Source organism: Lepidochelys kempii, chromosome 2, assembly GCF_965140285.1.
Source record: "Lepidochelys kempii isolate rLepKem1 chromosome 2, rLepKem1.hap1, whole genome shotgun sequence".
Taxonomy (NCBI): Eukaryota; Metazoa; Chordata; order Testudines; family Cheloniidae; genus Lepidochelys; species Lepidochelys kempii.
This window is the reverse complement of record NC_136381.1, coordinates 214,015,385-214,043,357: the sequence shown is the minus strand read 5'-3', so window position 1 is coordinate 214,043,357 and position 27,973 is coordinate 214,015,385. Positions and strand designations below refer to the sequence as shown.

Below are 27,973 nucleotides of genomic sequence, written 5' to 3'. Positions count from 1 at the left end.
TTTAGATGAGCTGCCAAGTCACAAATGTTCTGTTTGCTGTCACAACAATTGCTGTGAACCATATTGATTGTGAGCTCAGATAAATTACCCTTTACATGACTTTAAATAAGGAGCCACTTTGTCTACTTCTTCATAAAGGGGAAACTCTCTTTAAAAACATTGTTTGCTTGCAGCGTCTGCTAGTACAGAGGTTTTCAGCTGCATATTTTAAATGATCTGCAAAATGCTTTTTTAATCATATAGAGCTTGTTGATTTACTTGCTTCTCCATGTGAGGCCTCTATGCACTATAAGTAAAATAGATTTGGTTCCATTTTGTACTGCATATGGGATTTTATCTGTTAATTTTGTAAAAGGTTTGGGCTATCTAAGCCTTACTAAAGTTTCATCTGCACCACCCGTTGGTTGGGAGAATTGTGTTGTAACTAGATCTATATTGGTTTTTATAGTACTGCCCATTACCATAGTAACTCAACATCTTCAACAAAAAATCAGTAGCATTAGAGAAGTTACTAGTGAACTTCTTTCTGCTTTGTGCTTATCCCTTTTGGGGTTAAAACTCTGAGATAATGTGTTCTTTTTGTTTTGTTTTTATGTATTTATGTCTTTATTTTTAATTCCTCACTCATTGTGGTACTTGTAGTGTGGTGTGGACAAGCCTATAAATAAGTAAAAGGTAATTTTTAAATTGTTTATCTGTTATGCACTTAAAATTGAGAATTTGTTATGCAGTCTGAGCTAACCCTGCATTATTGCCTTATTTCTTCTATTATTGGGACTTTATTTAAAAAAAACACATCAAGAACAAAATTCATCCTTGGTGTAAATAACTTCAGAGGACTTACTTTAGTGTTTTCCCTTAGTGGTGTTTCATCAGGAATTAATTAAACTCAAATATATAGACTGTATAAGTATAGTATTTCAACTAACCTTTTAGAAATTAATTTACACTTACCATATACCTATTTGGGGTGCATGAGTCATCGTCAGTACATGATTTGAAGAGGTATGACTATCTTGTGATTGGTGGTGTAGGGTAGGAGGGATCTATGGACAGAGTTAGAGGTGACCTGATTATCTTAATCCTGCATTTATGGACTTTTGAATATCTGAGGTTTTAAGATGTAACTTAAGTTAATTTCCTGGCTTTCAGGCATTTATTTTCTTTTGAAATTAGAGTGGCCTGTTAGTTTTCCACTCTGAAGTTATTTGATAAATATTTGCATCCTTAACTACAGTTCATTACTATAGCACCAAGTCCTCTCAGTTTATAAAAACACATCTCTACATTATTATTTTGCGCAATAATAAAAAGTGCTAGATAGGAACTAGGTGGTGGTGTTATGTGCTTGGAGGAGGATGGCTCTAAAGCTATTGCATAAAAAGTCAATATGCAGAAATGTGTACTTAAGATTTTTTATATGAAATCTTTTCTTTCAGATTCAGAATTATACAGAATTGCATAGTTTTGTAAGGTACTGGTAAAATCAGGACTTAATTGTCTAACAGTGTAAGTAGGGAAATTTTTTATTTCTTTTAAAGTGATACTTTGTTTTAATGCATTGCAGTTCAAACTAAAGCTGGAGATGAAAAAGCAGCCAGTAGGTTTATAGGAACACTGGAATTTATGGAAACACTACTTAATCTGGAATTCTGTCTTTCAAGCTAACAGATTTGGTGTTTTTTTCTTTCCAGGCATTAAATGGCTTTGTGCTGGTTGTTACAGCAGATGCGCTAGTCTTTTATGTCTCTTCGACCATCCAGGACTATCTGGGGTTCCAGCAAGTATGTCTTTTTTTCTTTTTCTTTTTCCTCTTACTACTCCCTTCCCCAGCCCTGACAAGTTTTTATTCATTTCTAGAAGATTTTAATTTCCTAAAGCTTCAGTGCTCATATTTAGTCTTTGATAATTTACATGGAAAATCTCTAAATTGAATATTTTGAGTTGGATTACTTTGGTACTATACTTCTTTAGTATTAGCTGATATAGTAGAGAAGGGATCTTGCACCAAGCAAAATAGGAATATTTTTCCAACATGTTAAGCAAGTCAGGGAACTTTCACAGTTAAATTGTCTGTACTGGAATAAATGTTTGAAGTCATATGAAATGCTGCACAATTTACGGAGCTGAATGGTATGTAATTCACTAGAAAGGTAATTTCAATAGAAACTTTTATAAAATGAACTACATATGCTTTAAGGTTAGTTTAATTATATATTGGGTTAGCTTACTGGGTTTTTTTTAGTTCCTTTGAGTTTTTGTTTTTCTTTTTCTTAAGTATAGTACCTTTTTTGTAAACAATTCACTGTGTAAGTGAAGGAACTGAGTTTTTGTTTAATGATAATATCACTTAATATATAAGCCAAACAAATTAAGTTGTGCTGCAGAATAAAAAAAAATCCTGTTTCGTGGAAAATGATCGTACTGATATCTGGAAGGTACAGTTGTACTTAATCTCTTCACCACCTGGGATTAATACAGATCTCAGTCTTGCGGGGTGCTGGATATACAGGAACTCCTCACTTAAAGTCATCCAGGTTAACGTTGTTTCGTTGTTACGTTGCTGATCAGTTAGGGAACATGCTCGTTTAAAGTTGTGCAATGCTCCCTTCTAAGTTTTTGGCAGCTGCCTGCTTTGTCCACTGCTTGCAGGAAGAGCAGCCCGTTGGAGCTACCTGGTGGGTGGTTGGAACCAGGGTGAACTGGCAGCCCCCCATCAGCTCCCTGCTCCCCTAAGTTCCCTATGCAGCAGCTGCTCAGCAGGCTATCAATTGCGGGCAGTTCAGCTGTCCCTCCCCCCACTGCCATGTGCTGCTCCTGCCCTCTGCCTTGGAGCTTCTCCCGGAGACTGAGACTCCTGCTTGCTGTGTGGGGGGGAGGGGAAGAAGAGGGGGGCTAATGTCAGGGTGTCTTCCTCCCCCCTGCTCCTGCACCCCGCTTACCCCATCTTCCATAGAGCAGGGGGGACACATGGACAGAGGGAGCTGCTGTCTTAGGCAGCAGCTGCAGTCAGGTCTCAGCTTGTTGAGCTAGTTAACAAAGAGTGGTTTCAGAGGAACAGCCGTGTTAGTCTGTATTCGCAAAAAGAAAAGGAGTACTTGTGGCACCTTAGAGACTAACCAATTTATTTGAGCATGAGCTTTCGTGAGCTACAGCTCACTTCATCAGATGTTTACCGTGGAAACTGCAGCAGACTTTATATACACACAGAAATCATATAAAGTCTGCTGCAGTTTCCACGGTAAACATCTGATGAAGTGAGCTGTAGCTCACGAAAGCTCATGCTCAAATAAATTGGTTAGTCTCTAAGGTGCCACAAGTACTCCTTTTCTTTTAACAAAGAGTGTACTTCTGACCCCACTCTTCATACTTAAAGGGGAAAAGTGCATCTTTGTCTCTCAAACGCACACAGGGTGTGTGTCTCTGGCTCTGTCTACCCTCCTTCCTTTCCTCCTGCCTTGTAGAGTGTGAATGTTAACCCATGAGGGCTCAGCCAATTGCTAGTTCATCATTTAGCAGTAAGGCATTCCCTGGGAAATATCCCACCCTCTGACTCCTCCACCTCAACCAAGCTTCGCAATCATCATCACTGTGTACCAATATTAAATTGTTTGTTTAAAACTTATACTCTGTGTGTATATATATATATACTTTTTTTATAAAACATGCATAAATCAAAGAACTAATTAGTTTGAGCTAAACTGTTGCTTCTGCCAAAACCATCTTATATCCCTTATGTCTTTGTTAGATACTGTGAGTTGATATAATGGTTGGTACCACAGAAAACAAACATTTTTCTAAGAGAACCTACAGCACAGAAATTTATCTTAATTTACTGATCCTGCTTTTGAAATTATTTTCTTAGCTTTAAAGTTTTCCTTCAATTCTTTCTCACCCCCTGATGCAGGAAGTTCTTAATTTTTGGCTCACGTCCCATTCTTAGTCACCATTACTGCAGATAAGGCAGTTTAATAATTAAAGATAAAAATGGACCTTAGACAGGGAAAGATTTCAGGCAAACAAAACCAACGTTCATAGTTTATAGTTGTCTTATATTTGTGAGTTTCTTCGGAACCTTGTCTCCTAGCGCAACTGTGCTCAAGTCCTGACTGGCACTGTGTTTATTTTGCTCCTATATAAACTGGAATGTGCTTTAAAAAAAATCCATTTCATCTTAGGCTCATAGATATTAAGGTCAGAAGGGACCAATATGATCATCTAGTCTGACCACCTGCACAATGCAGGCCACAGAATCTCACCCACCCACTCCTGCAATAAACTTCTCACCTATGTCTGAGCTATTGAAGTCCTCAAATCATGGTTTAAAGACTTCAGGGTGCAGAGAATCCTCCAGCAAGTGACCTGTGCCCCATGCTACGGAGGAAGGCGAAAAACCCCCAGGGCCTCTTCCAATCTGCCCTGGAGGAAAATTCTTTCCCTACCCCAAATATGGCGATCAGCTGAAACCCTGAGCATGTGGGCAAGATTAACCAGCCAGATACCCAGGAAAGAATTCTCTGTACTAACTCAGATCCCACCCCATCTAACATCTCATCACAGGCCATTAGGCCTATTTACTGTGAATAGTTAAAGATCAATTAATTGCCAAAATCATGTTATCCCATCATACCAGCTCCTCCATAATCTTAGGTCTTTTGCCCCTACTGCTTCCCTTGGAAGGCTATTCCACAACTTCACTCCTCTGATAGTTAGAAACGTTGGTCTAATTTCAAGTCTAAACTTCATCTCCTATTTTAAAAAAGAGGGAGACGTATTTACCATTGTCATTTCTGAATATGGCAAAGCTGTTTTTTCTTTTTTACATTTCTGTTAGGCTGTCATGGACAATGAAGACTGAAAAGTAAAACCTTGATAAATTAAGATATGCTGAGCTTTTGTCAGAAGAAAACCAAAATATAACAAGAAGGAATTCAATTCTAATGGGCAAGACTAGATTCTTTTGAGCATTTACAAATGATTTAATGAAACTTTTTCTTCTTAAATACAAATTGATGATATTGTACCTCTAGTGAGATGGATTGTAATATCCAGTTCAGCAACCAGTCATGTCATTGAAGTCAATAAGATGACTACTTTGGTACCGTCATCAGAGATGTCTTATTCTCTCAACTTTTTTCTTTGTGTATAGTCTGATATTATACACCAGAGTGTATTTGAATTGATTCATACAGAAGACAGACCTGAGTTTCAGCATCAGCTTCATTGGGCGTTAAACCCTGCACAACCTTCAGATTCTGCAGAGAGAATACAAGGTGAGAATGCAATCAGCTAGCTTAGTTGCCTTTCATGTATTTGTATTCTGAATAATAAATTCTTATTTCTGATAACCATTTATAGCATTTAACATGACACTTACATAAACAAGATTTTAGTTTCACTTTAAATGAAAATTACAGGTGGAAAATCATTGTTTTGAAGTGCAGATCCCAAGCCTTGTGCATCGCATCACTACTTGTTAATTTCATATTGGGGTGAAATAATGTGATGCCTAGGATGGATACTATGTATCCAAAAGTGCCCAAATGTGATTTTATTTCATAAACTGAGGATAGGAACACACATAACAACCAATCAATTTATCTAAAGATCTCTGTCAGGAGGGAGTAAAGGTCTTAATCATCTCTCTTTAAATGAAGCGGTGTCCCTTCCATGAAATTATGCATTTATTACACATCCTCTCCTGATACTGAGCTTGACATCAAATTTGTTAGCTCAGTTAGGACGTCACTGAAATTGTGTGACATCCCTTTTTAGCACTTTTGACCTATCTTCTGTGATGGCTGAATCAGTGCATTTGTCACATCTTAGCACTGGAAAAGTGCATTGGTGGCTGTGGAAGAGTGACTTTTTATTCCCCATACATATATGAAGTCTCTCCCATGTGCACCCCCTCCTGGGTGGGAGCAGGCAAAAGAACAAAAGGTAGCTGAATACACAAGAGGGATGGCCCTTAAGACCAGAGACTATCCTAACTGGCCTCATGGGGTAGGTGCCAATTTGATCTGTTGGATTGAGAAGCAATTAGTGAGTAATATATCTCCTACCTATAGGGACTGGGAGAGCTGCCTTTATGGCTGGCTTCCTGTAATAACAAAGGAACTGAATCCTTCCTAGTAAAGCCACCAAACTAGTCAGTATCCAGGTAACCATGTGGTTTCATGGAATCACAGGCGATTAGGGTTGGAAGAGACTTCAGGTGGTCATCTAGTCCAACCCCCTGCTCAAAGCACAACCACCCACAACTGAATCATGTTTGGAGATACTTTCTTTGGTGCTAACATTTTTACAATTTGTATTATTTGGAAAACTATCCAAAAGTTATATTTGAATTATCATATATACTAGCTTCAGTGATACTCTTAGATTGAGCTTTAATAAGGCTTTCGTACTGCTCTTCTTATAGCAATGAAAATGGTATTTGGGCCTTCACCATTGAAACTGCATGACAAAGAGGACAAAGACCATTGTTAGGTTGAAAACATTTTGGAGAAGTGTATTTTGGCATTGTAGTTTTATAAATGTGTGGGCCAGGTCCCCTCTTCCTATTTATTATTGGATTATTTCTACTTTGAATCCAGCAAACAAGGAATAACCCATATTGTGGTCAATCTACCTACATAAGGAAATTTGATTTAAAATTTTCCAATTTCCCTTTAACCTTCTTCAATTGCAAACAGATGGCATACTTAAATATTTAATAAGATAAATGTCCACTAAGCTAGGTAGGAGAAGACCAAATATCCTTGACCTATGGTCTTGGCTCATTTAAAGCTCAGTGTGCCTCACAGTTGTTCTTGTGCCTAGTACAAAACAGTTAATTTGTGTTTGTGACTCAACTAGGTTTTTATAGTGTTTATACCAGATCTGGATCAATTTATACATCTAGCTGAAAACATTCTACAGTGAACATGTCTTTTGATTTAGTGTTGGGACTTAATTTAGCAAACAGCTGTTGTCAGAAGACATATTTGTATAGAGTGATTTACTTTAGAGTGAAAAAGCATTCCAAGATTAAAAATGCCTTTTAACAGCACAGAGCAATTTATAAATAATGTGTGAAAATGTGTGAAAAGGTAAGACAATAGCTTAACTCAGCATCAATTTTCACTTGAATGATGGAAGTAATGCAAGAACAGAGCAGGAATATTAATGCTATGCAGTACTTTCTAGTTTACTTTAAATTTTAACGGTTTTCATGCCAGATTACTTGTAAATTGGGAAAATACAACTTTCGGCTCTTTGGTCTTTTTTATTATTATTTAATTCAGATACAAAACAGATGTCACTTTTATGATCACGAGGACCCCAAAATGTTAGTGAAAGCATTTTAATTCAGTCATCTCGTATACATATATTTGTCTTGATTTGTACTTTTAGTGACCAACAGAATAAAACTGCTATGGACACCGAACAAACATTTTACCTATTGTGAGGCATGGCTGGAATTAAGGGCAGAATGGAAAGGAAGAGTTCATTCAACTAGCCATCCATTTACTGGACGTGTAAATCAGAAAATTTAGTTTCTGTTAGAAACCATTAGTTTTCAGTGTAGTACAAACATTTCACGTTTAAATTGTAAATTGTGTGTATAGCGTGGTAATCTGGATTATTAACACGTTTTCATGAAATATGTTCAAAATTTCAGATGTAGTTCTGCTGTGGAGGGAGCCTGCTGTGTTAGTACTAAGAGTAAGATTAAGTCTAAGAAATAACAGGACAGCAATTGACTACCCCAGACCATACTATTCAGGTTACGCTATGTCGATTTCTGTTACAGAATGTTTCGATGAATTACCTGAGTTGTTAGTGTTAATGTTCATATTGCCGTTTTTGGCATTCATAGTTAATTATAAGGTGTTTTTTTTTTAACGCCTTGAAATTAGAGTCCAGATTTCATGACCTTTCAGATCACTGGATCCAAAAAAGAAGTGCCAATGTGTACGTTTGTGTCTCTTCTATTTCTAAGGAAGTTAGAAGAAATGTTCAGACATTCTTGAGTGCAGCTGTACCATGGATAGTTAAATGTGGATTGTCGAACAGTGTTTCAAGACTGTCTAAAATTACTCCCAAAATAGTGTGAGAGAATGGTACTGTAGCTAATGTGCAACTCATTTACTTTATTACTTTTGATATATGAGAAACAACAAATTAGATCTTGCTTGAGATCTGGAATTTAATGTTTGGCTTTTTTTTCATACATCAAAATCAGTTCCCTCACTTGACTTTGTGTAATTTTTCATTGATACTGTTAGTTATTGAATTTCTATTAGAGTAAATGCCAGAGCAAATTTTGTGTAGGTTTTACGCACCTGATTAGTTTATTTTAATCAAGCTGTTTGCACAACTCCAAAGCTACGGCATATATACGGCATAAGAGATCTTTCAGAGTAACGGCCGTGTTAGTCTGTATTCGCAAAAAGAAAAGGAGTACTTGTGGCACCTTAGAGACTAACCAATTTATTTGAGCATAAGCTTTCGTGAGCTACAGCTCACTTCATCGGATGCATACCATGGAAACTGCAGCAGACTTTATATACACACAGAGAATATGAAACAATACCTCCTCCCACCCCACTGTCCTGCTGGTAATAGCTTATCTAAAGTGATCATCAGGTGGGATGATCTACAACTACAAGAGATCTTGTAGTTCTTACTGTGGCAGTTTTCTCAATTTCACCTGTACATGCATATGAATGGGGGGGGGGGGGATGTATTGCCTGCAGAGAGTACTTCATTAACTAACGTTGAACAGACATAGTACAGTAATTGTAATGTGTAACATCATGCAGATCATATGATCAGTTTGCAGGTTACTGATGCAGTGTTTTTTGCATTATGTTTCTTGGACCTTAACGGTTGAAATATAAATTAATGCCTGAATGTCACTTCAACAGCAAATAGTTATCCTAAATTGCTAACACAGTATCGTTTTACCACCTCAGTTACACATCCTAAAGTTGCACACACTTCTGATGGGTAAAATGACACACTGATTTCATGATCAGCACTGTACATAACAAATCTTGCTGTTTTTGTTGTTTCTGTTCTGCACATGCTATTGAGACATCACAATATATGAATATGAGACTGTTTCTATAAAAATAAGCATTTAACAAGTGGCAGTATGCACAACAAACAGAGCAGCTGATCTGTGGCACTTTTCCTGTTGAATTTTGTTAGATGCGTAGAGAGCTGTGATTTCTTAACGCAATACTAGGCGTGAACAGGAAATGCTGTAGGATTTTCAAAAGGACTCAGTGGAGTTAAGTGCCTAATTCCCAAGGAAATTAAATGGGAGTTGACTGCCAAACTCCCTGTTGAAAATCCCACCTGTAAGGCAGTGTGGACACTCCCCATGGAGAAATCTAATTTTCCAAGACTGCTTCAAAATCTGAATCATAAACTAAAAAAAGGACTACTAAAGAACAACTAGGAGGTGTGCTAGACACAATTCTACAGTATGATAAACAATTAAACACGATCCTATCAAGAGAACTGATATTTAAACCATTTCTAGTGGTACAGTCAATGTAGGTCTTGAGGATGTTTCCAATTTACATTGTTCATGTTCAGGTCATGACCTGCGATTTTGTTTATGGGGTGGAAGATCATTTGTTTTAGATAGCCTTGACTAGGTGTTGCTCTAAAAATAACCCTTATAAATAATCTTTTCCTGTAGGAGATAATGGCTTTTCACAGCCAGCAGCCTATTATAAGCCAGAACAGCTTCCTCCAGAGAATTCTTCCTTTATGGAAAGAAATTTCGTCTGCAGATTACGGTGCCTCCTGGATAATTCATCTGGGTTCTTGGTGAGTATACAATTATATAAAGGCTTCCACTGTTGCCTAAAGTGTATAAAACTAGAGAATGGTGGTAATGGTGCCTAGGAATAAAATGAAAGGTTCTTTGAATCCATCTCTGCTTACATAGGGTTCAAAACAATTCAGCTTTTTTTTTTACTAGTGATGTTCTGTTTTACACTGGGTTTTCTGTATTTGCTTTTTGAGATGGGTTTATGGGGTAATAGATTTCTAAATGACAGACATCTAAGTATAGCAGCATAACTCTATTTAAAAATATATATATATTAATAGCAAGGCCCAAAGCATGAATTTAATGGACGTTAAAATAAGTTAAAATCTGCCACTTTTCAGAGAGGTGTTTTTTTTAAAATAAATAAATAAAGTTTGAATTGTAAATATCTCTGTCATCACTATATATTTTCCTCATCTGAAGGCCATGAATTTTCAAGGGAGATTAAAGTTTCTTCATGGACAGAACAAGAAAGGGAAGGATGGCTCTCCTGTCTCTCCTCAGCTAGCTCTATTTGCAGTGGCTACCCCACTGCAGCTTCCATCCATCCTTGAGATACGAACCAAAAACTTCATTTTCAGAACTAAGCACAAACTGGACTTCACACCTACAGGCTGTGATGCAAAGTAGGTACACGGTCATCTACGTAGCATGTTACATTTCCCTGTACACTTGCAGCTGAAATGGATCTCTGCACCTTTAAAGTGTTTAAATGGGTACCTTTAGGTGAGCATTGGATGTGATTGTGTATTCGGGTGGTAAGTAGTATTTTATCATTAGGTTTTTCTCCTCCACTGCTGGAAGATATAAAGCACTTGTAGATAGAAGGGGTACTGTCTATGGGTATCCGCTCAGAAACTCTTTGATACCTGTCTCCTGAGCATTATCAAAACAAAAAATTGTTCTGAAGAAGTATTTTTATGAATTAGAGATAAAAGGTAACCCCTGGGAGGGATGATTTAGAATACTCTCCATTGATGAAGATGAAGTTCACCCAGATCAAAGCATCTTTCTCACCACTTCCTCCTCCTCCTGCTCCTCCACTACACCTTTTCAATTCAAATAGATGTAAACTACTATGGAAATGTGATTTATTGCAAATTAGCTATAAATGAAACGAAATTCTACAGAAATTAACCACATGAAATAACTATTTTTCACAGTGCTTTGGACCAGTTCCCAAACCATTCTTTTTTCTTCATTTAAAAAAAAAATAAACCCTACTACATTTCTAGATCAAAGTAGCACAACCATGCCCCAAGCATGGCAAAAAGCCCACTAAGTTGATTCCTCTTACAAGATAAAATCCTCTGGCCTCTCCTAAGTTTTTTCCCTTCTCCCTTCCTTTCTGAGGTCAGATTTTCAAGTGTTGTCAGTGCTTTAAATCTTCACTTCCATTTATGATTGGGTAGCCCTGGTCAGATTCCCCTGAACCCATGCTGCACAATGTACAGCCAGACTATCCTCCACCCTTTCGTCAGTATATGAGTGTGTTTTTCCCATGTTCCCCCAACTACTACTAATCCCAATAAAGAAAAGTGAATATGTGAATAAATAAAAGAGAAGTAAAATTTTACTAGCCATGAGATTGCTAACTTCATCTCTTCCTCTTTCCATTTTTGTTTTTGTATTTATTCTATTGTCTTACCTTCCATCTCCCATTTTTCTTTTTTTCATTCACAAACCATTTATTCTTTATTTTGTCTGTTGTTTCCTTTCCTTTTTATTTTCTCTTTTTTTAATCCACATCTCTTTCCCTTTTCCTTCTACTGCATCTTCCTTTATTTGCATCTTCAATTTGTGCCCCAGATGTCTTCCTCCCTAGTCTTTCCTTCCACTGAGCTTTCCACTGTCTAAGTCGCTGGGAGATACTCCCAGCTCCTTCAAAATTCTTGCCTCTTCCATTCTTCCTCCCCCATTCCTGATAATATCCTGTTGATCCTGCTGTGGCCGCGAAGGGCTCTTATAGAATCCTGTTGACTGCTATGGAGCATGGTGCTACTGCCAGCACAACTCTTCTGTGTTCCCTTTAGTACAGTGGCGTTCACGTCCACTCCCATATTGAGCAGCTCGGGTGAGTGGCAGCTGGCGTGAAATGCAGGAGATAGAAGCGGTGTTTAATAACTGGAGGAAGGAGGTGCTTCCATTTTTTTTAAGAGAAGTGGGAGGTTAGAGACGACATGGGCTTGTGTGCTGCAGAACAAGAGCACACAGTGCCAGCCTCCTTTTGCTCTGAGCAACCACCTAATTGCACTATGAGCATCCCCAGACTCATCAGTCACATAAGTGGCATATTCTTGGACACACTTTTGACTAGAATAGATGTAGAAAATTGCCTAGAATACTTCTCTAACTAGCAAGGAAATGTAATGCCATATTTAGGCACCTACCAGTAAAAACATGGCTTGATTTGCGCGCACACACACACAAAAGTGCCAAGCAGACTAGGGGTCCCTTTGCAGAAAGTGGGAGCTACTGCATGCACAGTAATTCTGAAAATTAGCCCACTTTGCATATGTAACAAAATACAGAATTAGGAGCCTAACTTTAAATGTCTGTTTTTGGAATATCCCAATTCATGTTGTGGAAGCATTTCTGGATTCTGAAGGTAAATAGGTAAATAATAAAGGCCTTATGGCTCATGATGTATTTGCTAAATTTTGTAAGAAGAATCGCATTAAAATCTTGTATAAATCTTTATTGTAAATACTGATGACATACTCTGCTGTAGCAGAAATGTTTAGCCCAGATTGATTAGTTCCTGTGCTCATACTGTACGTTGATACATCAGTAGTGCTACAGTTTGTTTTCCTTTTTGTCTTACAGAGGAAAAATTGTGCTGGGATACACTGAAGCAGAGCTGTGTATGAGAGGAACAGGATATCAGTTTCTTCATGCAGCTGATATGCTTTATTGTGCTGAGAATCATATCCGAAGTAAGTGTAATTTGGCATCTGTGTAAGGCAGGCTGCTAAAACAAAGCAAAGATTACATTTATACTAAATGTTATGAAACACAAGCAAAATTAATCTAGTCATTTACAAAATAAACACTTTTCTTTATACATGTCCTTCTGCTGCATATAAGAGTTTATACTGGAAGAAGAAATATTTAATATTCCTATCTGGACCCATTTTGGTTAAATATCCTGGTTCCTGTCATGTCCTGCTGTTCACAGTTCTTGTTCTCCACAGCCCAGCTGCTGCTATTTCAACAACTTCTCCTAGGGAGATGGATTTTAAGATAGTTCTCAATTTAGCCTCTTACAGGAAAACTTTCTATGATCTACAGGCACTGTCTCTTTTACTCTTCTTTGGAGGTAATATTTAATAATTTCCTGCTATCCCCTTACACATCTGTAGTAAATCACCTAGACTCTGCTCTCCACTGATCATTTGTAAAGCAAACTGTTTAGCTATCCCCCACTCTATATACCGAAGGGGTGACCAGTAGGCACACAGTCCTCCCTGACCTGTGAAATCTCACATGTGTAAGTGGACCCCTGTGTCTGTTCAGAGCCCCATTAATAATCTGTCAGATCTGCCCACGCAGATCAGCTTGCAGGTTTGGGAGCCTTAAAGAACAATTTGGTGGCACACTCAATCACCCCCACCCAAATCCGATCATGCAATGAATGTAAATATTACAAAGGTAGCTTCATTACTTCCAATTTCTGGCTGAGACCAGGATTGAAAATGGTGGCACCGAAGGGAAATTTCTCTCAAACATTTCAGAACCTCAAAAGATGGGAGGTTTTTTAAAATTTTTAAAATGGGAGAAGGTTCAGGGAAGAGATGGAATAATTTTTTCTCATTGGTTTTCCCCACTCTGGTGCGAAGTATATTAAATGCCTCCTTATAAAATAGATTTTTTCTATTAGGGACTCTTACAAACTTTTACTTCTTTATTTTCAGTTCAGTTTGTGTCTAGGAATGAAATTATTTATTGTGTCTAGACACAATGCAATTGTGCAATTATTTCATCACTGTAAGTACTATAAAAGTGACAATTGGACTGCAAGATGAAGCAGTGGCAGATAGACTTTTTGAGATAGCATCTGAAAGCTACAATTGCTATTCGAAATACTCACTGTTATAATATTTTCATCATATTAGAGATCTAAAACAACTAAACATTTTCCATCCTTGACTCAAAGCAAATGCCCTGTGTGTGGTGGTGGTGATCATTTTATTTTGTGTTTTTGTATTTGCAGTTGCCTTTCTGCTAGAACAGTGGTTCTCAAACTAGGGCCGCCGCTTGTTCAGGGAAAGCCCCCAGCGGGCTGGGCTGGTTTGTTTACTGGCCGAGTCCGCAGGTTCAGCCGATTGTGGCTCCCACTGGCCGCGGTTCGCCACTCCAGCCCAATGGGGGCTGCCGGAAGGGCGGCCAGCACATCCCTCGGCCCATGCCGCTTCCAGCAATCCCCATTGGCCTGAAGCGGTGAACCACGGCCAGTGGGAGTTGCGATCAGCCAAACCTGCGGACGCGGCAGGTAAACAAACCAGCCCGCCAGGGGCTTTCCCTGAACAAGCGGCGGCCCTACTTTGAGAACCACTGTGCTAGAACAGAGTTTAGAATTTTGTCATTTATGTGCTGTTGTATTTAGCAGTCCCTGCTATTGGTGAGATAATGGACCACGGTGCCATTAAATACTGGGGGGGTTGTACTGAATTGTTAGTGTCTGGAGTGACTCTCAGCAGATCTCCCCTTGGCATTCCAGCCCCTACTTACCACCCAGCCAAACTGGACTTTCTGGTGTAAGGTTATTAAAACCAAAACTAACACACACTAGGTTTTGGTCACTCACCTCAGGTTACTGGATACTTCAGGTTCTAACCAAAAAACAATGCGGGTAGCCAATCCTTAGTAAACTAACTACAGATTTATTAATTAATAAAATGTTACTAAAAAGGTTAAAAGCAGATAAAATACATTACAATTGAATCAGAATATATGAGCCCAGTTGATAGCAGAGATGTAATGTCTGCTAATGGCGGTAAGAGTCTCAGGGCTTTCCCAAAATTAGCTTTTTGGGGATCTCAGTCCAATGGCTCAAAACTCCCCAGTTGAGAGTTCAGCAGATCAGAGAAGGCAGGATCATTCCCAGTGCTGCTGCTTATAGCTGCAAACAGCTTGGTGAGTGTCACTGTTGCAGCATGGGTTTTCGCCTGCTGAGCAAGAATAGGTAATGCAGACAGCTCGTGAATCTCCATTGTTAAACGAAGGACCCTTGCTTTGAAGTTAACCTTTTACTTCCCATCCATACAGAAATAATCAAGTTACATTGATTTATATAAGATAATTGCCGGCCACTCATTTTAACAGAGATAGATAATTGAAGACAATGCAGGTAATATTAATTTCATGCTGTATATACATATCTTTGATCTTAAGGTTGACTGCGTACAGGATACACTCAGACAAAAACAATTCCATCAACATTTTCCTTGATCTCTTATCAACATAACTGAATGGGTTGGTGTCTGCTAGCCCATTTAATATCGCTTTGATACTAGCACACACTGAATTGACCTGATTATATTGCAGTGCCTCTTGACATGCCTTTAAAGGTTAAACGCAGGTGGACTGGCTAGTTCATTTTAAACTGTGCTGGTTTGTCAGTGTCATATGAATATCTTAGAATTCATTGTGATTTTTGTTCTTGTATTTACCCATAGCCTAGGTAAAGCTTTTTGGCAGGCAGATCATATATTCATTTTGTTTTTGTTTTACTTTTTGGGTCCAAATGGGTTCGGTTATTGTATGTCAATGGGTTTATGGAGAACATAATTCTGTAATATGGAAACATACTATTAAGTACTTTTTATACTAGTAGGTAATTGGAGACTTAAATTGCTTTTGAAGTGGAATTATTTTTATAACATGCCAAGTTTTCTTGCTTATTTCTTAATTGGAAAAAATATTAAGCAGTATATTTGACCTTTTTAATTCTAGTGATAAAAACTGGAGAGAGTGGCATGACTGTGTTTAGACTTCTTACCAAAGAAAATGGATGGGCCTGGGTTCAAGCAAATGCACGCCTGATCTACAAAAACGGAAGACCTGATTATATCATTTCAACACAGAGACCTCTTACGTAAGTAATTGTTACAATATGGCAGCTTAGCTTGAAAATAACCAACCTACCATCTGACATAGATCTTATTAAGATGCAGGGATTTGGGGGTTATGTTTTTGTTTTTGAATGTTCTCTACCTGATGCAAAGAGCTTTGGTTTTTTGTTGTTGTTTTCTTTAAAAGAGTTAAAAATTGCCAGTGTTGCAGTAATTCCATCTGTAAATCCCTCCCTTGAAATCTCAAATTGTATGTAGCACTAATTATGGCAGATGCCATGGTGTTCCTCTCAGGAAGTAAATTTAATGAAACAAAGGCACAAAATTGTTCCATCCACCCTACCTCTATTTTTCTCCCTTTTTCTCTTGGAAGAAATCCAGCTGCAGAGACCTCATATATTACTCATAGGAATTAACTTGAGTAGAGTACCTACTGAATTCCATTCCACTTATTATTTAGCATCATCCAGACAAACCCAACACTTACTTGACACGAGAAATGAAAAATATCGAGAGAATTCAGTGCTGAAAAGATCCATACTCCCAGCAAGGCAAGAATAGTAGAATATGAAGTATGTCATTTAGGTTTATTGAATTGCACATTATATTGATTAACCTATGTAGAAGTATTACAGTAAATAAACTCCTTCTACCAAGATCTGTTGCTCATTTTACCCACTAAAGTTAAGTTTTAATAGATTCCTTCATGACTGGCACTTTTCAAGTGCCTACAAATAGAATAGTTCACTTTTTTAATGCATCAATTCGAGGAAACAAACTATACTATTTTATTGTAATTACTACAATACTGTAATAAAGTACTGTATTTTTTTTGTCAATTTCAGAGAAGAAGAAGGGGAAGAGCATTTACGGAAGCGAAACATGATGGTGCCTTTTATGTTTGCAACTGGTGAGGCTGTGTTGTATGAGGTAACTTTCCCTTTGCCTGGCCTAATGGATCCCTTGCAGACAAAGGTTAAAAGCACCAAGGTGAAAGGACCTCCTGCCAAAGCTACACTACATAAAGAATATGTTGATCCAAACTCACTTCTGGGTGTCATGTTAAGACAAGATGAGTCTGTATATCTCTGTCCTCCCGCTTCAGATAAACTTTCTTTTGAGAGAAACTTGTTTACGGACACCACCGATGAATTGGGCAACATTGTTACCAGTGACTGGCAAGATAATCTCTTACCAACTGGAAATAACATCCTGAAACGGGAACAAACCAACTGTCCCCAGGAAAGCAACTTAATGCTTACTGAGGACAGTGCAGAGCTCTTTCAAGATAATAAAAATAGTGACTTGTACAACATCATGAGAAGTCTGGGTATTGACTTTGAAGATATAAAATGTATTCAGCAGGATGAGGAGTTTTTTAAAGCTGAATTTTCTTGTGTGGATGATATTGGAGACATCAACATAACTGATGAAATCCTGACCTATGTTGAGGATTCTCTAAATAATAAGCCTGACTTCTTGTATTCAGGTTGCCATCAGCAACAGACAACGGTTCAGAACTCTGTCTGTTTGGTACAGCAACATTTGGATAAGCAGCAACTTAATCAGCACCAAAAACAAGTGGTTGAGCAGCAGCAGCAGTTATGTCAGAAGATGAAGTATATGCAAGTCAATGGGATGTTCACAAATTGGAACTCTGGTAGTAGTGTGCCTTTTAGCTGTTCACAGCAGCAGCCAGTGCAATATGTTTTTTCTGACATGCATGGTACTACTCAAGAGTTCGCTTACAAATCAGAAGTCAACCCTCCACCTCATGAATGTAGGCAGGAGTTTATGCCTTATAAACAGCCCACAACCCCTGTAGCACAGCTCTCTAGTTTTACCCAAATAGATTTCCCCATTGGACATTTTGACAGATCAATCTATCCTGGTTCTTCAAGCATGGAGGATTTTCTCAGTTGTTCACAACAAGTCCCCGAGAATCAAGAGTGTGGAATAAACTCTCAGCCAGTTATGGTAACTCCTCAAACAAGCTATGCAGGTGCTGTGTCTATGTACCAGTGTGTTCCAGAAACTCAACCCAACCCTATGGATCAAATGCAATATAATTCTATGATGGAGGGTCAACTATTGTTAAATAAGGTATGATAAAGGGCATTGTTAAATTTTCTTCCATGTTCTAATAGTTTTTAGCAGGAAACTAGATGGTTTATGGGATACAGACCTTATAAGTCATTGGATCTGAAACTGATGCAGTTGTAGTAATGAATGAGAGGTACTGTAACTTCTGTTCATTAGCCTGACATGAGCCATGCTCAGTCCAGGTCCCAGGGGATGTGTCCATATCACAGGAACCTCTACCTCTGTCAAACTTATACTTACAAAATATGCTTCCTCTCAAACCTAAAATTAGTTCTTCCAGGCCAAGGCTGAGAAGTGTGGCAGAAGCTTGGAGTATGTGTGTATCTATTTTGTAGGTAAATAGATTGGTGACTGTACAATTGTCTGGCACATTTAATTGTCAATTCATTACTTTACAATAAGAAAGGTAAACTTTCATTGTTTGGATTCTTAAAATACAAATCTTCTCTTTAAATCAACAGAATCTCACTGCTTAATTTAATATATTTTAAAGACCACATTAACATACAAATTTTGATTTTACATAACTTGCATGGAATCATATGAATCCCTGTCCTACATATGTGGAGGTATTGTGAGAGTGGTTTCAAACTGTGGGGCAACATGTGGTACACCATTAAGTTGAGAAACTGGCCTATACATATTTTACTCATGAAATACCACAACATTTTTAAGAACTAAGACTTATAAATATGTTATACATGTACTTTTGTAAAAATTTAAAGTATTTCTTTTGCAGCGTTTAGAGCAATGTTAAGAATATGAGAAAAATTAGCACAAGCTACATAAATAGGGCATACACACAAAAATAAAAATTAAATATTGGTTAGGCCTTGATTGGTGGGACTAATTATCTTAGTGGAGGAAGTTCTAAGCAGAGCATGAACATAAATTATTTTAAGATACACCTATCTATAAAAACACAATTTTCCTTTCTTTAGGAGTATACAATTTTTAGTTTAAAAAACTTCCAAAAGAGAAAACTGTTAAAAGGGTTAAAAGGTTATTCAGAAGCATACCTTAATGCTACAGAAAAGTTTGCTCTTTAGGGCACATTCAAGCAAAACCAGACTGAATACTGATTTAAACTAGGAGTTATGTGCTAATTGTTTTGAATGTGCAAAGTCACTAGCTATATTGCACCTCAGTGAAAGAGGAATGATACGGCAGCAGAAAAAGGTCAAAACAATTATTTCCTGTTCCTCAAGTTACTGATTTAAAAACCCAGGTCTTCTCTACCTTTTTTGTTTTGTTTATATGCAACAGAAAGGAAGAATTATCTGAACATTGAAAATGGTAGCCATATCCATATTTTGCCAAGGAGAGTGCAAAACAAAATAATGTAACACATTAAAATAGTGTAGCCATTCTTTAGAGGACATCTTCAGCAAAATTCTTCCTGGGTAGAATTGAGTACATTAGCAGCTTTGGAAAAAAACCTTCCAATTTCAATACAATCATTTGACTGTAATAGCAGCAAAAATACAAAGGCATGATTCTTTTTCCAAAGAGTGTACATTCTAAGGCCATGATCCTACAAATGCTTGTGCACATGCGTGTAGGTATTTGCAGAATTAAAGCATTAACTGGCATGTAACATACACAGAGCAAGGAAGAAGAATACAATCAGAAAATGTACAGTCTATATTACATCATATCAGAAGGAAAATGAAGACTTGTTACGTTTCTTAATTCTTTCATTAATTAAATAAAATATAATTATAAAATTATAAAACTTCCTTTAAAATGTAGCATGCTTCTGCAAGGTTAATAGCTTTTGCTTGAGAGACCCATGACTGGAATAGCATGACTATACTTTGGCAAAGTTCAGTAAGGAAACTTACACAACACTTGGCTGCACTGTGTCTCACTCTAGTCGGTGCTATTAATCCTTCATAGTCCTAGATAATAGTGTTGGAAAGCATCTCCTGCATCATCCAAGTTAATCTCCTTCCAATAGTACAGGATTGTCATTTACACACATACTCTTGAGCATTGTTATGTTGATGCCTATTTTTAATAACCAATTTAAATTTTCTTTTTTAACTTGTAGGTTGTTAATTTCTCACTATAATACTCATAGCCATTCTAATTATTTCCCATTTTTGTAACTTCATTTTGAAATTTTTTCTCTTCCCGCTCCTCAGCAAAGATATCATGCCAGAGTACTCTAGTGGATTGTCACAGTACTAACAAAATGTACTGTCATACTTAATAGGATATTATAAATAGTTAAAATTAAATCTAGTTGTTAGTCCATGAAAATGGTTAAACCGCTAGAATACTGTGTTCTGCTTTCACCTTTTTGTAGTAATGTTAATGCATCAAAGGGAGACGAGCAACCAGGACAGTCTTATGTTAAAATATATTTATGTCATGTCTATATTTACTGTGGCTGTCAGAAGAGTGAATGATTCCAAACAAGTGTATGTGAGAGAGAAATGGGTGTATACTTGTAGTCGTAATGACATGAAATAAGTTCCGTTCCAAAACCATGACTGTAAATAAAATGAATTTGAGACATGGTTACTGTAGATAGGGAGAAGTTATCAATGGTTACAGTAATAAAACAGGTGGGAAAAAGTGTATGGACAAGCATTTTGTGTCAGTTACCCTTTTTATGATCCTTCTATCCCTAGTTAGTTTCTATATGACAAGATTTGTAGTTAAGGTCCAGAAGGGACTGCTGTGTCTATGTCTACACTGCAATAAAAGCCATGCAGATGCATGGCACAGCTATGTTTGGCCCAGGGCAGCTGACTCAAGCTTGCAGGGCTATAAAATTGCAGTGGGGAGTGTCTCAGAGCTTGGGTCCCAGCCTGAGCCCAAATGTTTACATTGCAATTTTGTAGCCCCTGAGCCTCATGAACATGAGTCAGCTAACCTGGGGTCTGAGACTCAGTGCCATGGGTGTTTTTATCACAGTGTAGTCATACACTGAGCATATCTAGTCTGACCTCCTGCATAACACAGGCCATAGGAGTTCTCTGAATTAATTCCTGGTTAAATTAGAGCATGTCTTTTAGAAAAATCTTCAAACTTGATTTTAAAGTTTCTAGTGATTAAGAAGCTACCACAACCTTTGGAAAGTTCTTCCAATGGTTGTAAGACCAGTGTCCTTTTAGTAAACAGGGACTACTCCCCCTTACTAATTACTACTATATGCTCAGCAAAGTCTGCCAGACAATGCACATATTACTAAGTGATCTCACCACAAAATGGATTTAGTAAAAAACATTGAAATAATCCTGTCCTAGTGACTTAGTAGATATTTTCCATCTCTGATTTAAGATTCTGTGAATATTTCTAAAGAGAAATACTCTCAGAAGGATTTGTCACAGTCAGAAAATCAGCTAAATCCACAGCTACTGCCGGTAGTCATTAGAAACTCAAGAGTGAAAAGAGCTGTGCACACTTGCATGGCTTGTAGTATCAAGTATGTGCTATTTTAAGGCAGGCCTTAACTAATTTGGCTGCACCTCATGCCCTGTTAAATCAAGGCTAGTTTGTAAAGAGTTCATGTAATTTTTAAAGTATTTTGCTTTATTTTCCACTAATATATGGAATATTTGTGCATATAATGATTTTTTTGCATATAAATGATTAAAATAATCCAGGGGGTGAGGGGGAATGCTTTTGAAGAGAATTGTTGAAATGCAGTATGTCAAGACTAATAAAAAAAATTCAGCACTCTCACTTGATTTTGTTAGATATGGTGATGATCATCGTCAGTCATTCAAAAAAACCCAACTGCATTAAGTGGGGTACGTTCCAATTTATAAGTGAACTGAATACGCACTCACGGAAGAACCATAAAAGCTGACCACCACCACACACTCAAAAATAGGACCTTAGGTGGATTTTGAAATTGTAACATTCTTGACAAGGAAATTGGTAGTGTTGAGGTGAGGGGAAAAAATCACACTAAAAATCTGATTTTGAGAAACTTTCAAGACCTAGGTGTCTGCTCTTTCTGTCATTGGAGTCCGTGACAAAACTCCCATTAACTTCAACAAAAGTAGGATTGTGCCCATGATCTTTGTTTAACTTTCCATTTCTCTCACTAGTCCAGTGTGTTCTGTTTGCAACTGACCACAGAAATCAGGATTTATTATGATTTTATTATGCAACATGTGCAGTGTTAGTATTTACTATTAAAAAAAAGTTAGAACTGAACAAGTTTCAAGGCATACTGAAAATTTTTTATTTTAAAAAATGACCGCAGATTTGCAGTGCAGAACCAAAATATATTTATATATAGGAACCCCTATTAATATTTTTCTAAAAAAAAGTCCCCCAAACAGTCTTGAGGATATAGGGGAAAATAAACTTTTAACATTTTAAATATCTATTATTTATAAAATGAAATACTTGAGTCTTGTGCCATTAAGAATGCTTTACATTCAAAAACCACTAAGCTTATTTTACTACTTCAGAAGTTTGATAATTAATTCTTCAGAACCAGTTTCAGAATTTCTGGAACGGCCAACTCCTTTTTAATTTTAGATGCCAGAAAAGTTTTCATAATCCTAAAATATTGTCTGTGATCTTTGTGTAATCTTAATTTGGGGGGAAGAACGAGAGGTGGGGGAAAAACATAAGTCCACAAACTCTGTCCTAAGCAAAAGCAGTTCTTGCCCCTGACTAGGGTAATCTTTGAGATGTATGGAAATATGAAAAATGTATTATTGGGGGACTGAGTTCTTTTCTTTTCCATAGATAGCTCTCATGGATTCACATGTCCAATTCATAAGGTGACACATAGTTGCTATCAGACACAGTATAGGATTTTTCTGTATACAGTATTAAGCTTTTAATCCTTTATTGGGTATCGCATAAAAACTTTTATTGAAAGGTATGATTGAAATATTTTACTGAGTTCAACAAAAAGAAATAGCTAGACCATTCCCTTTAGATATCAGACATACCCAAGTGTGGTGATGGTTAATTTACTATTTGTATTGCAGCAGTGCCTACAGGCCTCAATTAAGGGTCAAGATCCATCTGTGCTTGAGGTTGTACACACCTGTAGTAAAGACAATCCCTGCCTGTAGCTTATAGACTTAAGGCTTGTTGACAGGACCATGAGTTTGCCTTCTGTGCTGTGACTTCTGCTTATGTTAAACATGACTGTTTTACTGTGTCTGTACTTCCCTCTTTACCCATCCCAACATGTTGTATCTCTCTATTGGCCCCAGCCATAATGCAAAGGGCTTGTCTACAAGCGTATTTAGTTTGCAGTAAGGTATGAATCTACTCTGCACTAGCCTACTGTGCTCTAGCTGTGGTGGGTACCATGCTGATGCACATTAACTTTTCATTAATGTGCCAGTTAGGACTAGTCCACTTTCAAAGAACTAAGATCTAGTCCTGTCTTAGGTCTGAGATAGGCATCCAGTCACGTACAGAAACTTAGGCACCTAGGGGACTTTTACAGAAAAAAATATAGTCCTCAAGTAAGTTTAGACACTTACATGGTTCGATAGCCACTTATCGTGGGTTTTGTGGATTGCAGTGGTGCCTAAATCTTGGGTTTAGGCACCTGAGTCACTTTGTGGACCTGGAGCTAGGTTAGCTGATTATGACTAGTTTCTGCCCCTATAGAAGAAGCATTTCTTTCAGGATTGTAGTGGGGTTTTGGGGGGCGGGGGCGGGTAAACACCACCAGAAGCTTAGGCAGAGAATGCAGAAAGAGTCCCTTTTTATTTTAGGATTAGGAATCTCTAATCTTCCTTGTGCATTTTACTAAATGCTTTTGAAGTTTTTTAAAGAAAGCAGTCCATAATCCTTGTAATTTTTTTTTCCAGTTCCAAAATGGTTTCGGTGAAATAAACTTACATGAAGCATATCCCTCTCAGTTAGATGTCATCAATAACACACAGACTGCTACACACCTTCAGCCGCTTCATCATCCAACAGAATCCAGACCTTTCTCAGATTTGGCATCCAATGGATTTATGTAATTCAGAGCCAATATCCCATTTGTGGTTTTTGATGGCTGTCACCTTGGCCTGTGAAGGAGAGCTTGATAAGGCTATGGACACTGGGCTTAAAAGCCCCGAATACATTTTGAGTAGTTGAGGCTGGTTGCACTATATACCAATAGGACATGTAAACCAAAACCTGACTTTTTGGGGAAGGAATAGGAACTATACTTTGACTAAAAGTGTGCATGCGCTGTTGTCAGTCAGATTGAAAACGTGATGTTGCTGCAATATGGATTATGTACTACATACATCGCGTTGTAGAACATAAGATAAGGTAAATGGTTTTATTATTTAGAAAATAAATGGGCACTTTGACGACCTACCTAGTAATGGCACAAAGGAAAATGTTTTCACGCTTGAATTATTGCCAGATTTTATTTTTTAAAAATTGAAATTTAAAAAGAATGATCTAAATTTAAGAGCATCAGAAGCACTTATTTTTTACTGCATACTAAGCTTTTTCCTTTGATTAATTGCTTGTTATTTTAGCTCCTTTTGTTTTAATTTCCAGTTCTAGCACTTTAATAGATGGATTAAAACAAGGATTTGATATGCAATTTGAGGTTTTATATAAACAAATCCATTGCATTCCTCCTTTACTGACAATCTTAAGTGCCTCACAACTTAGCTACCTTATTTCTGAAAGGAAGCTTGTTGTGGAAAACATTCACCATAAATTAGTCATCGACATTGTGTGAACTTTTAAGTAACATATACAGTGCTATTGGCTTTCTTTTTTCTATAAAGTTTTTAGCTATTGCTGTTTCGAATTAGACTCAGTTCTGAGTCTGCAGAGTTGTAACACTTATCTGGAGATGTAAATGTTTTACATTTAGTTCAAGTAAAGGGTTTTGTTGTTCTGTACTACACATCTGCTTTCTTCAGGTAAAACAGGGTAAAAACAGAGATTTTGCATGGGGGAGGATTCCTCAAGATTAGTTTCAGATTTTCAAGGCTGAAAAACATGTGCCTTATCTTGTGTTAAAACACTTGTAATGTTCTTCGGAAATAAAAGAACAAGGCTGCTCTATGCAAATACTTTCACTAGAATGGTTATCAAAAAGGATTAACTTTTAAATTATGGGGGAAGAGCTGTCTCAATAGTAAATAGTATTGAGGTTTACTTTTGTAAAAAAATGTCTTCACTGATGGTCAAAGTTCGATTGATTGCAGTTTTTAACATTGCAGGGGGGAAGGGAGGGTCTGCTATTATTAAATGTTATCCCTGATAAATTGCACTCTAAAGAAAGTGATCATTTTTTCATTTGTGAACCCACTTGAAAAGAGCTATGTGCAAAATATAAAATTGAAAAAAAAATTAGTTCAAATTAGAGATTATCCTAGTAATGAAAAAGATGTTTGTATTTTTTGTTTTCAGAAAAGCTAAAAATATTGCTTTGGGTTTTTTATTTGAGAGAATTGCTAGAATTGTAGACACCAATGTTTGGTGCAAAACAGTAGCATAATGGAAAAATACAGAAACGTGTATATGTTCAAATTATTGCATACTCTTGTGTGCTGTATTGTTCATATGTAATGTCTTTGTAAAATATTTTAAAACAGTTAATTTTAAAGTGTTACATCATATATATAAAGATGAAATGTTTACATTCGTTATGTATAAATATAAATTACAGTGTAGGCAGTTTGTTAAAAAGGAAACAAAAATAAACCACCTTCCTCCTGGTTGATGTTCATATTGTTTAATACAAGGACTATTGGAGTTTTTTAACTTGAGGAGAGAGAATATTTTGCAAAATTGTTGAAAATATGATGCGGGAGCTTTCATTCCACCATTTGTGCAATCTGCACTGAAATAACTACAAAGCTAAATACTGTGCATTAGATTTTCATCCCATTTCTTTGATTTCTTCTTTGAAACACACTCTCCAAAAGTAAAACTCATTTCCTTCTATAGTGTAATATGATCTGCTAGACAGAATATCAAATTCAGTTGTAGAATTTCAGATGCATGACTCTACCAGTTCCTTTAAATAAAGTTACCAAGGGAGAAACGGATGTCAAGGAAATAACTTGTATTAATACTCTTCATTATTCAGGAAAGCCCTAAAAAGAAATTGGCTTGGGACATGAAATTAAAATTTTAAAAGTTTCAAACTTTGTGATATCTCATGCTGAAAACAAAAAGTTTTGATTTTAATAGCATCTGGATTCACATTTTAACATTTAAATTTTTAATTTAAGGTAAGTTTTAACCAATTTCTTGCATTTCTAGTTAGTGTATCACTTTTTAAGAGAGTGAATTTGACAATCTGTTATATAAATTCTGTAAAACTGAAAGATTCAAAGGGATAATGTACATTTTTACATCAGTATAAATAAAAATGTATCTGATCAGTCTAGCTAAACCAAAACCTTCTTGTTCTATCACTAAGTGCCAAGGAAGCAGCAGTACTAGTGTACTACCTTATTATAAACATTAGTTTTGTGTTATACATAATATCAGTTTTTTTCTGTAGCTGTGCCTACAACAAACCCATGATTGACTGTGTATTAGTGAACTATTAATCTACACCAAATTACTTCAAAAGTGCACAGGAAATTTTGAATGTCTTCATTAGCCCTCCAGTTCTGTTATGATATAAGATATAACCCATTGTTAATCAGTATTATTACCCATTTTTGTACCAGTTTTCTTGGCTTGTTTTGCTTTAAGTTCTTATTTCTGATTTGCGATGCCTGCACATGCCATGCTGTACGTTTCTTGGCTTAGGGTATGTTTTTTGTAGTGTTCTTACTAACCTTCAGCAATGTTTGTAAAACATAATATATGGTAATAAAATAATCATATGAATGTAGCTGATATGTATGTTCTTTCACTACAAACAGTTCTTTGTCTATGGCAAAAGCTTTGTGATTTCACCACTGTGGACTTTGGAATTTCCAAAGTGTTAGACACAAGCACATGGAGACAATTTGGTGCTGTATATAAAAACATACATTTGAACTGTAGTTCTGTATCAGAATGACACAGAGAATGGTAACTGGCAGCTTATCAACATTTTAAATAGTCAGCAACAATTAACAGTTGTGTTGGATTAGACACCACTTGCTAACCAGATAGTCTGATACCAGGAAACCTGAGTTTGATAGGCCCAATATTTGACTTAACACTTTTGTGTTCACTTTGTTTTATAGGGCTCCATATTCTGAATGAAAAATGTGTAAACATTTCCTCTGAGGGGAAAAAAATCAGGTTTTTTTGAGTATGTACAAAGTGACAAGCAGTTATTTTAAAGTAAGAGATATGTGCATATGAGGAAAGAGTTTAATAGGAGAACTGTTGTCTTCAAAGAGATTATAAATCAGTCAGAACCTTTTAATAAATATAAAACAAAAAAAACCCTTGATCTTGTGCTCTTTTAATAAAAAAAAAATACTGAACAAAGTCTGCTATAAAAGGAAAAATGCATTTATTCTTCTGGAATATGCCTTTCTTTGGTGAGTTAGAGATGGCATGACAACTCATGAGTTTTCCATTTGTGAGTCATATAGTCATCCTTGCCTCCTTTTAGAAAAAGTCACTTCCTTCCTCCTCACACAGAGGAGGGCTTAAGTGATACACAAGCCTTGTACTTTCCCTCTTCTGCTTCTCAGTACATAGAGGAATATGGCCCTTAGCATTAAAGGGAGTTATCAATCGCTATCAAAAAGAGAATATTCTGTCCATGCTCTGTAGTATTACAACTAGTTGAATAGTGAAAGTGATCTCAAATATTCCTGGAGTAAGGCTGTCTGACTATTTGGATGGCTGCTGAGCATTTTAAAATGTTAATAAATCTCAAATGTCTCACTAATTTTAGCACAAATGATTATTCATCCTAACATGTTCCAGTCATTGCTCTCCTTGTGCAAATTAAGGATGTCTGGTTGGTGTGAACAATTTGCAAATAACCCACAGTCTGAGTATTTTAACACAATTTTTGGCTAATTTAAAATGAATACACTCAAAG

At 36.8% G+C, this 27,973-nt stretch overlaps 1 protein-coding gene across 1 annotated transcript in view; it reads left to right on the top strand.

Annotated features, from left to right (window-relative positions):
• Nucleotides 1–26,817, top strand: part of AHR (aryl hydrocarbon receptor) — an 85,376-nt gene extending 58,559 nt beyond the window's left edge. The window contains exons 4-11 of the mRNA XM_073333784.2: nucleotides 1,695–1,784; nucleotides 5,150–5,273; nucleotides 9,701–9,831; nucleotides 10,259–10,461; nucleotides 12,662–12,771; nucleotides 15,791–15,932; nucleotides 16,755–18,012; nucleotides 23,820–26,817. Coding sequence (XP_073189885.1) covers nucleotides 1,695–1,784; nucleotides 5,150–5,273; nucleotides 9,701–9,831; nucleotides 10,259–10,461; nucleotides 12,662–12,771; nucleotides 15,791–15,932; nucleotides 16,755–18,012; nucleotides 23,820–23,975 — 2,214 coding nt within the window. The 3' untranslated portion in view covers nucleotides 23,976–26,817. The remainder of the gene's footprint in view (nucleotides 1–1,694; nucleotides 1,785–5,149; nucleotides 5,274–9,700; nucleotides 9,832–10,258; nucleotides 10,462–12,661; nucleotides 12,772–15,790; nucleotides 15,933–16,754; nucleotides 18,013–23,819) is intronic.
• The last annotated feature ends 1,156 nt before the right edge of the window (nucleotides 26,818–27,973 follow it).